This window comes from Mus musculus, chromosome 7 (genome assembly GCF_000001635.26).
Source record: "Mus musculus strain C57BL/6J chromosome 7, GRCm38.p6 C57BL/6J".
In the NCBI taxonomy this organism is placed as follows: domain Eukaryota; kingdom Metazoa; phylum Chordata; class Mammalia; order Rodentia; family Muridae; genus Mus; species Mus musculus.
The window spans coordinates 91,248,114-91,263,859 of record NC_000073.6 but is presented as its reverse complement, the minus strand read 5'-3'; the positions used below and the strand labels follow the sequence as shown (position 1 = coordinate 91,263,859).

General features: G+C 38.5%; 1 protein-coding gene across 15 annotated transcripts in view; it reads right to left on the bottom strand.

Annotated features, from left to right (window-relative positions):
• Positions 1-15,746, bottom strand: part of Dlg2 (discs large MAGUK scaffold protein 2) — a 1,973,059-nt gene that overhangs the window by 1,185,387 nt on the left and 771,926 nt on the right. For 3 of the 15 annotated variants that reach the window (XM_006507781.4, XM_006507782.4, XM_030242541.1), the window contains exon 1: positions 865-4,518. The exons of the other annotated variants lie outside the window; for them this stretch is intronic. In XM_006507781.4, coding sequence (XP_006507844.1) covers positions 865-966 — 102 coding nt within the window. In that variant the 5' untranslated portion in view covers positions 967-4,518. Of the gene's footprint in view, positions 1-864; positions 4,519-15,746 lie in introns of those variants that run through there. 15 annotated transcript variants of the gene reach the window in all.

The following is a 15,746-nucleotide window of genomic DNA, read 5'->3' as shown; positions in this document are numbered from 1 at the left end:
AAGTTGTCACTGTAAGTAAAAGCTCATATTCCCGGCGAGCAAAGAACAGGTACTGAGACCACTTTTGGGCAATAACCTCGCTAACAGCAAGTTCTGGTAGATCCACCACAGCCAACAAAAAAGCTCTAATAAATCTTTTCAAACAGGCAGCCCTGGATGGTAACCTGTTTCAAAACCCTTTAAACCTCGTTACTTCGAACACTGAACAATCTTACACAACTCCAGGATGGGGTGGTCATTTGCTTCAAACTTCACGAAGAACTGTGCCGGCCATCTCTTGTTAAACATTTGGCTTGTTGGTTTCAAATGGACTGGTAAAAGCGAAGACTATCCTACAAATGAGGACTACATATTTACATCTCTAGACTTACTGACAAAAGTAGACATAAGCCCCTCCCTCACCGTTGGAAAAGCTACTAGAAACCAAGCCTCTCAGTTTGATCTGGAGAACTTCTATGGTCCCGGGTTTATTAGCCCACAGCCCTGTTTCAGGGGTGAGAGTCAGTCTGATGCTTTCCAGAGCATCCATACCAGCGCCCGGAGCTAATCACTAGCTAAAAGCAAGAAGAAATCCCAAGCACCGAGACATCTAAGGCGCCCTCTTTTCAAGAGTGCTTGTAGCTTCTGTGTGCTCCATTCAGGGTCCTGTCACCATCTAGCTATCATGCTAACTAACACCGGGCACTGGAAAAAAAATCACTGAGCTCTCCAAATCCAAGCCGGCTCCGCGAGTGGACAGAGCAGTCACACAGCATCTGTCAGTCTCCCAACAGGCAGACACATAAACAAACAACAAAAGAAATTGTTTGCTCTCCCCAGGGAGGCCAGCATGCATTAAAATAAGACATGAATCCCTTGTCCTACCTTGCATCCAAACATCAACGACAAAGTGTTGTTGGTGCAAGCAACTTTGCAGTGGCAAATCATTGGTGTAAAACAGTCAGGGTCCTTAAGAACAGGGGACATTCCTTTTGGGCTGCGGCAGTGGCAGCTCTCTGGGGGAACCGAACTTGGTGCTCACCCAGTTCTCGGAGCGACAGCCTGCCTAGACAGCCTAGACAGAGCGGCAGCTGTAATCGCTGCCCCCTGCGCCTGGTGCAGCCATCCCCGAGCCTAGGTGCAAGCACTGCTGCCGGCAAGTACAGTGCGTCTCGGGGTCTGTCTTCCCAAGAGAACGAAGGGTGGGGGAAGGGACAGAGAGCGAAGAAGGGTTCCCCACTATACGGAAATTGAAGGAGGTAAAATAAAAATAATTATAAATAAATCAATCAAAATAAAAGGAAGCAGAGCGCTTTTGAGGAGGGTTCAAAGGAGGTGGGGCAATATTAGCATGTAAAAGGATGTGCCCGCCTACTCGCCCCAGTCACTCTAGATCGTCAAGCAAGCTGAAGGGGGTTGAGATTATTCCCTCTGAAGGAAATTTTAAAAAAGAAGAAAGAAAGGGGGGGAAAAATCCACAATGCAGTTCCCAATTTGGTAAGAAGCCAGTGGCTTGCTGCTGCAATTCAGAGTCACCGTGGGGAGCGCTGGCCCAGAGAAGTGGGAGGGAGGGGCGGGGTAAGGGAGAGAGCGGTGCACGCGGTTCGCCAGCCTGGTGGCGCTCCGGGTGCCGCCAAGAAGTCCCTGGCTTAAGCAGGTGGGCCATTCCCAAGTGACGTGACCCCGAGAACACACAGGACCCTGTTACTACTGCTGCCTCAGCGTGGACGTCCTCAGATGCTGAGTTCCTGGGAAGAGGCGGACAGCGCCCAGCAGTGGAGGGACTGTCCTCCCCACCCCCATAGAAGAGCTAGTAGAGGAAGGAGGAGGGGAAAGTATCCAGCAAAGAGAGCTGATGCAGTATTAGGCTCCAAAAGATTAATGCTTTCCGGGTCAGCGAGTCCACTTGCTCTACGGGTTGTGAAGGGGGCCTCAAAGCCAAGCCTTTATCTGCTAATGACTTTTTTTTTTTTTTCAAATTCAAAAGATAAGGACATTCTGCTCCTCCTCCCTTCCCACCCTTTCGACCTAGGAGGTGCCATAGAGGTTCCCAGAAGCCACGGAAGTATCCATGCTGTTCTAGTATGAATGATAAGACCAATATACACTTTTTGTTTTGGCTGTCTTGGTTTTGTTTTTATAAATGAGACTGTGAAAATGCAAAAAGATTTTTTTAAGTTAGCAAGCAGCTAACACAGCTGCAAAATAGCTTAGTGACAGATTTGAGAAAGTGATAAGGAATGCAAGGGGTAGGGACTTGGTAAACTTAGCACTCAGAGTGCTGCCTGGGTACCATTCCTCACAGAGGGTTGATGGAAAGAGCAGAGATATCATCATCAGGTTTGGAGTAAGAAGGCTGTGTGTGGCTGTGTCTGTCACTCACTGTCACTTGCATGGTCTGAGTGCATTGATGTCTGATATGCATCATAACACCTAGAAAGAGCTGGGGAACAAGGTCATTAACTCCTGGGCAAAGACTCAGAACAGGGCAGTGGCTCTGCTCTCTGCTTGCAAACCTTCTGTTGGGCCTTAGAAATCGATCTGTCACTTGTTCATGCCATACAATCTCAGTAAGGCATGAAAAGTAGGTTCATAGAAAACACATGGCAGATAGTTTGAAAACCAGTTTTGCTGATGACCTCAGGGGACAGCTCCAGATTTACAAGGCTCCAGCAAGAACAAAAGAAAAAAATAATAAGAAGTTACTAGATAAAAAGTAGTATCTTATATTCGATCCTTTGCCTCCCTCTACTTAAAATAATGCATGCTCCTCTCTGAAGTTAGTGTACGCTAAACTCCATAGAATTCTTAGGATATTAACAACAGCAACCAAAAAACATTATTTCTGCCTAATGCGACATTCTCATTTCTTAGTCAAGAAAGATGTCAAGAAAAACTCATTTGTAATCACCTCCACCACCCAATAACAGGAATCAGGGTCCTGTCTAAGAAATGGAGACACCTTTTACAAAGAAGTCTGCATGGAATCAAATATAAACAAAAATCCACAGGGGATCTACCTTGAGTTAAACCTGGTCCTAACTGAAGAGGGCAGCCATGGCTTAGACTTTGCTATGCCTACATGTGGGGAGTGGGGCTAGAGAGGAGTATGTGTATGTCACTATTAAATTTACAAGTCATATTTTAAGAAATCCTGATATGAGGCATTTTGTGAAGTCTTAAGGCTACGTTAACCAATGAGGTGTATGCCTTAGCTTTTCTGCCTTCATTATCATAAACTGTGTGAGTGTGTGAGCATTTCCACCTACATAGTGTCTGTAATTGCGGCTGCATTTTCCAAGGGAGAATAGATTCTAAAAATGTTGTACAATATTTCCCTTATTCATTAGCCTATAATTTGGATTTCAAACACCCCAAAAGTATTGTATGCTCTATATTGTGAGGATCCAATAATATCCAACACAGTCCTTCCCTGATGAATTTGCCAAGTTAAGCCTGACCTCCTATTCTAGGGCAGCATTAAGGGCTGTTACTTCCCATTTTATAGTCTGTACTGGTTCAGATTGATAAAGCCAAATGACAAGATATAAAGCAAACTATGGATTTCACTTCTTTCCTCATCAAGAAAAATTCATTTACTACACACTTCTCTCAATAAACACACACACACACACAAACACACACTTCTGTTTATATGCCATATACTTAGAGAAATTTGATAATCTTGCCTTTCAATGATAGGTCTAGAGTAAATTGAAGATGTGAGAGAATATGGGGTCTGTGTCCATGACAATGCATTGCCTAGTTACAGTTGGTAACCACTATTGTTACAAAATGAGGCACTGTCACCTTAAGATATGAACATACTGTATTATTGAGCTGAAAACTACTAATTCAGCAGTATATTGGAAGAGGGTGTTCTGCAATAAGTTTAGGAGGAAGTCTTTCTAAGGAATATCAGGATGTGATATGTTCACCTTAATATCAAAATAACTAACTTAGACATTTCAGTAATTGATAACATTTACAGTTCTTCCTGATAACTACCTCTTTCATAGCAAGCAGATTACAAATGGATCTCACTAAATATTTACCTAACATTTTTCTCAATATTGCCTCTTATTCACAAAACAATCATATTATCAATAAGTGTGAGCAGTGACAAACACAATTACTCTTGTTACTACCGATAATTAGATGTTTGGGATAAGGTTTGAGTCATTACTTAGTTATCTTTCTTTTTTGTCATCATTTCCATAGCAGCAATTTTATTTTATTCAGATTTATTTTCATTTTATGTAGATGAGTGTTTGCCTGCATGTATGCCTGTGTCTCACCTGTGTGCCATACCTGTTACCCAAAGAGTACTGAAGAGGATGTTGAATCACCTGAAGCAGGAGTTATAGACAGTTGTGAACGGCTTTGTGAGCGCTGGGAATTGAACTCAGATATTCGAGAAGAGCAGTAAGTGCTGGAAACCTCTGAGCCATTTCTTCAGCACCAGAATATAAAGAAAATGTAAGTATCTATTTTTACGTAGTCACTTGTTTTCAGCAAATGCACATTTCTACGGTGTCTTTGACTTTCTAGGCAGTAGCATGGCACTTGTTCTATGCTCTATTCTGAATTCAACAGTGTGCTGAAGCCAGATCCTGCTCAATAGGATTGATTATGTATCTTCCTAATTCCCCATTCAGTGACACCATTACTGGTAGTTTGGGATCAATTAAGAAGAATATTTATACCTCATACTCTGGCAAATACTACAAATGTGGACTTCTTTCTTTAGACAAACTTCAAATCAATAAAGCACTGTTCTAAATACTGTATGCTCATTAGCCTATTTTACCATCACAATCCTTCAATCTCACCAAGGGAAAACACTCTATTGTGGAAAAAATAAATAACTTTCTAAACCAAAATTGGTATGCTAATCAGCTAAATGAAGCAGCTAATCAAAATATTTTAATGACTTTCAATCACATATATTCCTTTCTCATGCTGAATGTCCTTAACAGTGTACCTGTTATGGTAGTTCATGGCATTCCATAGCTAGAAGGACATATTCTATTTGGGGCATGGTGTTCTTCTCATGCAAAAAAGGGCAAGTCCTAGATAAGGAGTCAGTCTTAAACTTGACTTCAGACAACAACAATAATGATATATTCCTGCTCAAACAGTTGTGAGCTCTTTCGCTCACATTCTTTAATATCCTAGTGAACTTCATCCTAATGAGTGAAAAAAGACAGTCCCATTACAGGGAGGAAGGAGAATAGACTGGCCAAAATAATATAGCAACCTACAGCCTAGTGGGATAATGGAAATAGGGGTCTGAAGGCAAGTATTGTGACTTAAGGATCCATTCTGCTTGATGCTCACCAACTAAGATTGTGCAAATTTTCATTCACTTTCTATAATAAAGATCATTATTCCAGAGGCTTCTTTCCTACAGTTCCCATAAGGAAAGCATCATAGAGTCTATTGCAACACCACACCAAAAATATTTGATCTTTCCAGAAAATGTAAGAGGTTCAGAAAACAAGCTCACAGGTCTATCAGACACAAAAGACTTTGCCGATAACCATGTGGTTTCCGTCTTTGATGCCCTTTCTTTCCCTTCTTTGCTAATACATTTATTTCATTTAAATATTTAGTAGAAATGTTTTCATACAATTAATTAAACAAGTGATATAAACAAAGTGTCTTTTTTTTTCATGGACTTTGCTAAAAATTCAGCTCATTGCTATCAAAGAGATTACAAATCAATTAATTGAAATTGCTTGGGAATCAGAACAGCAGGAGAGTATGTAAGTATTAATAATGGTCTTTGAACTCCATACAAACACTTGATCCATGTAGTTAAATTTCCCAAACTCCCATTTTCTGTTCTACAACAGGGTCATGATAGTACAGGGTCTCTAGAAGCTTTAAGTGAGAAACTATACTAACAAATACTTTCATGCTTATCTGTTTTATACTATACACTCCATAAATCCTTTTGATCTCCTGATACTTCTTACAACAAGTTAACAGAAAACAAACAAACAAACAAACAAACAAACCAATTATACTTGTCAAATAAGTCCAATTCTTTATTGGTCCCTTTTAGACCTTTTTGGAGCACTTCCATGTCCTTCTTGCCAATGAACATACCATCTCCATTTGGATCTTGTCAGGTCTCACAAAAACTACCTCTGATGTCCCCCACAATGCCTTCATGCCTCTGAGCTCTCAGTGTTCTCGCTAACTTGGGAGTCTATTGCTACTTTTCTAGCTCCTAGTATAGACGCCTCTGGACCAGTTACATTTAGTGACTGGTTTTCTCTTACTTAAGTTTCATGTAAAATATTTGCTCAGCCTGTCCTCAAGTTGTCTTGCGATAGGATGAAATGGTTAACCAATAAATGAATGTATAATAACTAATTAATTTGGGAGCAAGGCAGCCACCAGTTGGGAAATTGGAGTAGATCATTACCTCCTCATCCATCCTGTTCTAGTTTCATTTTTATTGCTATGATAAAATACTTGAAAAAAAATGATATGAGGAAGAGGTTTATTTGGATTATAATTCCAGAGTTGAGTACCCCAGTGGGGAAGTCAAGGCAGAAACTCTAGGTTAGTCACATCATAGTCAAGATTAGAGAGAGAATAAACCCAAGTGTGCCAAGTGCTCAGCTAGCTTTCTCTACTCTTAAACAGGACAGGGTCCCATACCATGGAGAGTTGCCACCAACTTTCAGGCAAGTGTTTTCCAACACCAGTTGAGGCAATCAAAATAACATGTGCCACATAGAGATGCCCATGAACATGATCTCTACAATCACTCATTTAAATTCTTCCCAGGTGATTCTAAGTTGTGTTCTGTGGTCATCCTATCAACTTGTCTCCAGTCTCCTAGTTGTATGGTGCAAGCCTCATGTTGAAGAAAGGATGGTGCACAGATCATAATCAACATTTGCATCTTAGGAGCAAGTTTTCTGAAACGGTTCTTGTCCTCAGCACCAATGTGGCAGTGCAGAATGCTGACTTCCACAGACATCATGGCAGTCATCTTTGCAGTTTTGCTGTTCAAAAAGCAATTTCAAATCATTACTCTCTGAGACTCCTGTAAGAATTTTTTTAGCAGCAAAATTCAAATTAAAAATAAGGAATTCTCAGGTCTTCGTGGTTATCAATTGCTTTGTCAAGTTTTGATGCTGAAAGAGCAACCTCTGTGTCTCCGATTTCAGTTCTTGATTTTGACACTTGCTGAGTAACTCTGACTTGGTCACTCAGTCTCATTGATAATTCGTGCATCTGCTGAAAGAGGGGAGAATGCCACTGAATCATAGATTATAAGTAACAGGATTATTGTGCAGACTGTTTTTTTTAAAGAGCATATGTGAAAGAACCCATTAAAATGTCTCGCATGCATTGGTGTTTAATAATATGTATTACTCACTCATTCATTCACTCAGTACAGGCCAAAATTAGCCAAAATTTCCCACCAATTTCAAATGAACATCTACCAAATACAGCAAACTTCCTGTGAAATAACTATTTTTATAGTGGACTTGCCCATCTGTGAAACAAAGATGAATATTTCATTGTCAGAAGAAAAAAAAAACTCTAAATCAAGAGTTCAACTTTGAGAACAGTAATTCACAGGAAGACTACAACAAAAACATAGCTCGTTTTCAATGTTTTTGTATTGTCTCAGAGTGCTCTAATGCAGCAAAGAGATTCTCCTCATCAGCTGTATTTCATTCTAACAATAGATGCTTGGCTAGCTGTGTGAACTAAATGAGGTGACTTACTTATCCTGAAGAGTGCCATTCTATCATGCTGTAAACAGGGGCCCTTGGCTAATCATGTCCAAATTAAATGAGATGATTAGTCAATGAAGCAAATTGCTCCCTTGAAGCTGTAAAGACATCAAATCTCTCTTATAATCTCATACCACAGACTGAAGACATGACATAATTATCTTCTTTAATATGCTGTACAAATGATGGTTAAGATCCGAGATGGTTCTAAATTTTAAGTATAGCCTCAGTAGGTTTCCCTTCCCTGATTACTTAAAATAAGATCATTGTGAAAAAAGATGAAAAACAAACACATAATGTTTTGTATAGTATGTGACTCACTCATGTAACAAGAATGCTAAATTATTATTTTATTATGATAGTCAATTTCAAGTATAACGTGTTAGAAGATCCAGTTATATTTGCTAAACTTGTCAGTATCTGATTGTAGAACAGCCTTTACTTGGTTCATAATGTCAACACATTATCTCCTTCTTTTGATATGCAATTACTATTAACTCAATTATTCATTCAAAACTATCATTTGTGCATGCATGCATGATATATGTGTATGAACAGTTATGTGTACCTATACATACATGTGCATAGGTCAAAGGTAAACATAAAATGTCTTCTTCTATCTCTCTACACTTTAGTTTTGAAAAACTTTTTTTTTTGATGAGTCTGGAGGTTGTCAATTCACCAAGGCTAGCAAGACAAGGCTCTGGGATCTTCCTGTCTTCACTGCTTGAATTAATTGTGCACATTGGTGTGCTATAACAGACAAGATCAGTGGAAAGAACAGATTGGCAAGAAAGCCTTAAATAACGTTGTCTGGCTCTTAAGTAATAATAACCATGTAGAGACCCAAAGAATGAGTGAACATGACTTGGGAAAATTAATTCATGGAAAGGCAGTTTGAGTAAAGGCAGAACAGTAAAGATACAAATATTTGTCAGCAAGTCAGGAATATAGCATGGACTGTGATCATCTCAGAATAGCTGGAATACAGGAAAAAAGAGGAAATCATAAGTGAGCAAAGACTAAGAAGAAAGTGAATGTCACACTATACATTTATATTTTAGATAATTTTTCCAAATATCTAAAGAACATATATAATGAGCATATTTTAGAGAAGATATATTGAAGTATAGCATGCAATACATGATAAGCACATAAGATATATAGCTTGATATTTCAATACATGAGGACATCCAGGAAACTATTAGCATAAACAATACTGGAGATATATCATCACCTCCAAATGTTTGCTAATTCCTGATTCTCAGTGCAGATACATTTCTTATAATAAGTTGTATATTTTAGCTACTAAAAGTCAAGAGATATAAAGATCAAAAGCCAGATTAATCAGGAAGAAAATAGAAATTGAGCCACAATGAGGTTTAGACACCCATGAGAATGGCTAAAATCAAAGAACTTGGCAATTCCAAATACTGAAGAGGATGGGAGATGCTCAACCATCTCATATAATGCTGGTAGAACTGTCAAATGATACAGACAGCTGGCTGCTGAGAATGCAAACTCAGCTCCTCATTATTGTACAGCAAACACAGCTTACTGAGCTGTCTCCCCCTGCCTTCAAAGTAAGGTTGAAGTTTCAAAGTTGAAAATGCATATTGATGAGGCAATATGAATCTAGTTGAAGAATGGATTGCTTGGGTAAGTTAACTAGAGTCTTTTCTCATACCTCACATAAGAGATGAAAAATAAAGATAGGAGTAGTCATTACATGTAAAGCAATAACAAACTAACATAGCAGTATACAAAAGTATCTCATTTTATAGATAATGATGGACTTAAATGTTTTACCCAATAACCAAGCTATTCTAAGTGCCTACTTAGGGCAGTCTCCTGGAATCTTTATAAGTTCAAGCAAAGTTTTGCTGTGATACAATCTGAAGCTAAACTTTAGTGTGTGTTTGTGTGTGTGTGTGTGTGTGTGTGTGTGTCTGTGTGTGTGTATGGTGACACTGACTACATTCTATCCTTACAATTCTAGGGTCCCTTCTTTATCTCTGTATCTATTTCAAACTTGAGTTAATTGGAAGATTAACATTGCTGATGTTACTCATGTCACCAACTAAAGAAGAAAGATCCTGGCATCTGGGAGTACAGTTCTACCACCTATGACTGTGCAACTATGCATTTATTGTCTTAATTACCTCATGTGCAATGTAATAGGTAGAAATCTACAAAATCTAACTAATCTGGATCCATAGGGACCCACAGAGACTGAACCTCAAACCAGATAGCATGAATAAGACAGACCTAGGACCTCTGTACATATGTATGAGTTATGCAGCTCATTCTTCATTTGGGACTCCTAACAGCAGGAGCAGGGGCTGTCTTTGACTCTGTTGCCTGCCTTTGGATTCTGTTCCCCTAACTGGGCCGCCTTGTCTGGTCTCAATAGGAGAAGATACACCTAGTCCTACTACAAATTGATATGCCAAGGTGGATTGACATTGATGGAAGGCCTCTCCTTTTCTGAGGAGAAAAGGAGGAAAGGAGGTGGAGGGAGGGGAAGGGAGGGGAAGGGAGGGGAAGGGAGGGGAAGGGAGGTGGAGGGAGGGGAAAGGAGGGGAAGGGAGGGGAAGGGAGGGGAAGGGAGGGGAAGGGAGGGGAAGGGAGAGGAAGGGAGGGGAAGGGAAGTGGAGGGAGGGGAAGGGAGGGGAAAAGACAGGATCTGGAGGAAAGGAAGTAACAGAAGATAATAGAGAAATGTAAGATAAATAAATAAATTGAAAATAATTAAATAAAAATAATTAATAAAAATATGAGTTTAAAATGCTTACCATAAAATATTTAAGTAGCTAAATTACCAATATACAAAGTGCTCTAAAATACTGCTAATCACATACTGAGTATGCACACTATTTTTATTGTATTATAATTATTATTATGATTGGTGTTGCCATTACAAATTAATTGCACAAAAAGTTCTATTGAATCTTTCAGAATTGATTCAAATAACATCTTTTTGAAGATTTTGCTAACATCCTACTCAAACATCATCCCACCACCAAAGTACTATGGACTATACATTTTCCTATATTACATTAGAGTAAAGTCGTGGCATGAGCCTCTGAAGTTATTTCCCCAAGAGGTAAATCACAATAGAAAGACTTGAGACAGGTTCAGGATTTGGGTAAATCTAATGTACAAAGCCACGTTCAGTGTTTGAAACCCTGCATTCTTCATGTCTCATATGCTGTGTCCTAGTGAATCACATCTATTTTTGCTACTAGCTTGCATTAAGTCTCTTTTATAATATATATTTAATTAATGCTCAAGAATTATTCATGTAATCAACCATTCAAGTGAGTGAGTGAGTGATTGAAGTAGAACACATGGTGCTTTTTAGTAAGTTTTTTATTAGGTGGGATTTTTATTGATAGTAAGGAAAATGCAGCATAATGTGGAATATACAAAAAAGGCACATTAAACTCCTTATGTAAATTGTTTCTGTTCTTAAAACAATGTTCTCTAGCAAATAAAATAGGATTTTTGGAGGAAACAAAACTTATAGATCATTAGGCTGTAGTTCCTACATACACTAAACAAACAAACAAACAAACAAATAAATACTTAGATTATAGGCAACTAAGGAATGCTGAGAGTGGGAGAAATAGTCTTCCTCAAGGAAGAGCACACCAATTGGTTATCTGAGACCAAATGGTCAGCTCTGAAAACATATATATGAATAACATTAAACAGAATATATGAATATAAGAATAACTAATGAAAAAAAAGCCACTATTTGTCAAAGCAAGGAAGGAGTATATGGCAGGTTTTGGAAGGGGGGGATAATGTTACCATGTTATAATCTCAAAAATAAAATAAATAATTAAACATAACTTATATTAAAACATAGATATCAATGTCAAGTAAGATTGGGCTATTATAAGTTGATGCTCAAATAACCATAAGAGATAAGGATGTAATATTTGGTCTGATCAAAATGTCTCTTAGGAGAGTCAGATTTCATTTTTAAGAAAAGATATTGTCCTGCATTCATTTCTGTTGCTGTAATAAAATACAGTGACAAAAATCAACTTAAGGAAGAAGGAATTTATTAGGTTCATGATTCCAAGTTACAGTCCATCATTGTAGGAAAGTTCAAGCAGGAAGTTGAGGCAGCTGGTCACATCCAGAGGCAAGATCAGAGAATCAGGAAATGCATGCTGACTTGTGCTATGCAACTTTTCAACATTTAAGAGAAGGACAACAATCCCCATTGTTGGTGGGATTGCAAGCTTGTACAACCACTCTGGAAATCAGTCTGGCGGTTCCTCAGAAAATTGGACATAGTACTACCGGAGGATCCCGCAATACCTCTCCTGGGCATATATCCAGAAGATGTCCCAACCGGTAAGAAGGACACATGCTCCACTATGTTCATAGCAGCCTTATTTATAATAGCCAGAAGCTGAAAAGAACCCAGATGCCCCTCAACAGAGGAATGGATACAGAAAATGTGGTACATTTACACAATGGAGTACTACTCAGCTATTAAAAAGAAGGAATTTATGAAATTCCTAGGCAAATGGATGGACCTGGAGGGCATCATCCTGAGTGAGGTAACCCAATCACAAAGGAACTCACACAATATGTACTCACTGATAAGTGGATATTAGCCCAGAAACTTAGGATACCCAAGATACAAGATACAATTTGCTAAACGCATGAAACTCAAGAAGAACGAAGACCAAAGTGTGGACACTTTACCCCTTCTTAGAATTGGGAACAAAACACCCATGGAAGGAGTTACAGAGACAAAGTTTGGAGCTGTGATGAAAGGATGGACCATCTAGAGACTGCCATATCCGGGGATCCATCCCATAATCAGCTTCCAAACGCTGACACCATTGCATACACTAGCAAGATTTTGCTGAAAGGACCCAGATATAGCTGTCTCTTGTGAGACTATGCCGGGACCTAGCAAACACAGAAGTGGATGCTCACAGTCAGCTGTTGGATGGATCACAGGGCTCCAATTGGAGGAGCTAGAGAAAATACCCAAGGAGCTAAAGGGATCTGCAACCCTATAGGAGGAACAACATTATCAACTAACCAGTAACCTGGAGCTCTTGTCTCTAGCTGCATATGTATCAAAAGATGACCTAGTCGGCCATCACTGGAAAGAGAGGCCCAATGGACTTGCAAACTTTATATGCCCCAGTACAGGGGAACTCCAGGGCCAAAAAGTGGGAGTGGGTGGGTAGGGGAGTCAGGGGGAGGGTATGGGGGACTTTTGGGATAGCATTGGAAATGTAAATGAGGAAAATACCTAATAAAAATATTAAAAAAAAAAGAGAAGGACACAATCTAAAAGGGTGGTGCTATTCACAATAGGCACATCTTCCCACCTCAATTAACACAATCAGGAGGATTTTCCCCAACAGTCATGCCCACATCAGGTCAATATGGTCTAGACAGTCCTTCATTGAGATGGGCTTCCTAGGTGATTCTAGAATATGTTGAGTTGACAATTAAGATCAATCATCACAGCCACACTTTAAAATATTTTTCACTTTGTATTTTGTCTTCTCATATCATCTCTTTGTCACCCATTCTTAAAGATCAGAGAATTTTATATTGATCGATAGCTCCAGTGATCTTGAAGAGACTGCTTGTTCAGCCCACTATATAGTTAGGATGATCTAAAACAGGTTGTTTCTATTTACTTATATTCTCATGTGCCCCATCTGTCACTTTCACAATGATTAATTTGAAGTAAAGCATTAATACTAGGAAAAGAGTAGGTAGTTGATGTATACTAAGTATGGGGGGAAAAAGATTGTCATTAATAAAGCCTGAATAGGACAAGCAAGCCTTTTGTGACATGATATTAGACTGAGGTATTAGAAAAGGGAAGGAACTTGGAAAAGTCAGAATGAGCTTCATCTATGGAGTAGCTCCATGAGCTCATTGAAATGGAAGACATTTCATACTTCTGAATCTTGAGGTTGTTGAAGTGAACTTATTGGAGAAGACGTTTGAAGGATGGGTTTTATTGAGGCTTAAGAGTTACAATGACTTTTTGTCAGTATATAGAAAACTATGAACAATAATAAAAACAACAATAAATGCAGATGAAGGGATCTTAAATGAACTGCTAATTATATTGATTTTGAAAACAATGAATTGAATCAACAGTTCCTGAGTCAGACAATATGTGATTTCTGCCCATAGAAATAACTAAGATTAGGCAAACCTTTTAACGCTAGCACAATGCATTTGAGGTGCAGCTGGGATTGGAAAATATAGGTCTTGTGACACCTTCTTGAATGTTCTTTTTCATGCACCATGCTGTGGAAATTTAAACATGAAAGAAATTCTGAAATTTTAACTGAAAAATGCTTTCTGCACATTCCTCCCGTGTGAATACAGTTTATTAAGGAGAACTCTTCAGTTCTGGCTAAACTACTTGCAGAACTTACAATTCTGTGCCATAAGTAAATAAGTAAGTAATAAATAGCAGCTTTCTATTAAAAAGGAGCAAAACATATTTAAATCTATATTTAAACCAAAACACTAAACCAAATGAAATTTGAAGCAACAGAGTCAAGTTCCTGAGCTAATGTTGCTATGACCTTTTCAATTTAAGCAAGAATGCCATTTTAAAAAAAGCATTCTTTCATAACTAGGTATGAAATTTTAAATAAAGACAAACCTGTGCCTGAAACAGTGAACCAAAAGTCTACCTCTAGAAGGATCAGCTCTGTAGATGCTGAGTTTAAAGAAAGCAAAACTCACGCTCACAAACGCCTACAAAACTTAACAAAGATGCTCTGTCTTCAAGTTTTTCCCCTGGAAAATATGGCACAGGCATATAAATGTGAATGGATGGGCTGTTGCCTGCCAAAAGTGAAGTGTGCAAAAATGAAATTGCTACCTCTCTTTTAATGAAGCTTAGATGGTGGATGAGACAGGGAACAGAAAATAATAAAAATGGGTTGAGAGTTGTCAGGAAGAATGCTTGGCGAAGCATTGGGGATGGACGGGATTCTGTAAAGAAAAGAGAACAAAAGAGAAAAGAAACACAAAAATAAAGAAAGAAAAACCAAGAATATCCCTTAGACTCTCCAGTTATTTACTGGATTCCAGAAAGTAGTTTTGGAAAAGGAAGTCTTCTCTATCGTATATACCAGCAATTGGCATAGCCTACTATTTAACATTAGGACTTAGAGGTACTTGTAAGTCTGCTCTTAAACTTCATTTATCCTGAGTCAAATTAGATTGAAAATCATGACATTTTCATTTCAGGATTAGAAATTGATATTTCAAGTTGCTTAGTTGAACTGTAATCCACAAGAAATTTCTGAGCTGTGATACTCAGTTCTGCTGCTACAACTACAAAATAAGGTAAATAGAACAAGATCTAATGAGATAAGCTAAATTCCAAAGAGCTCTGTAGGAGAATATGATAAATAAAAACTGACAATGTGATCTAGCTCACTTGTTTCCTAATCTGGGCATACACAGTTTCCAGTGGTTGCAAATTACAGAAATATCAGCCCAAAGTCCCTTTAACAGTAGCATTTGTTGGTCACCAATATCACAACTCATTTAATGCAAAGGGATCAGGTTCTCTGTCAACCATTGGCCTCTCCTTCTTCTGTATGAGAACATTTTGTACATATGCAGGTCACAAGATAGCTGCAGAAGTACTGGACTTCATTTGCAAGAATGACACATGGGGAAAGAAGTCTGGTAGCATTTGTATGATCTTTGAAACGATTAGTTATGTTACTCTGGTACTATCTTAGAAAATCTATCCTTGCACTTTATGAAGTCCAAGTACCCAGCTGGTCCACATACTATTATTGGCAGAGTGGATGCAGTTTACTATAGACAAACCAGGTTAGTCTTTCATGTGACGAGGCCACTTACAATTTCTTTAATACACTTGGGTCTGGTTGATTAGTAACAAACATTTAAATTGATCTTCATAAACACATAAGCACATGAAGAGTTTGATAGAACATTCGAGAAAGC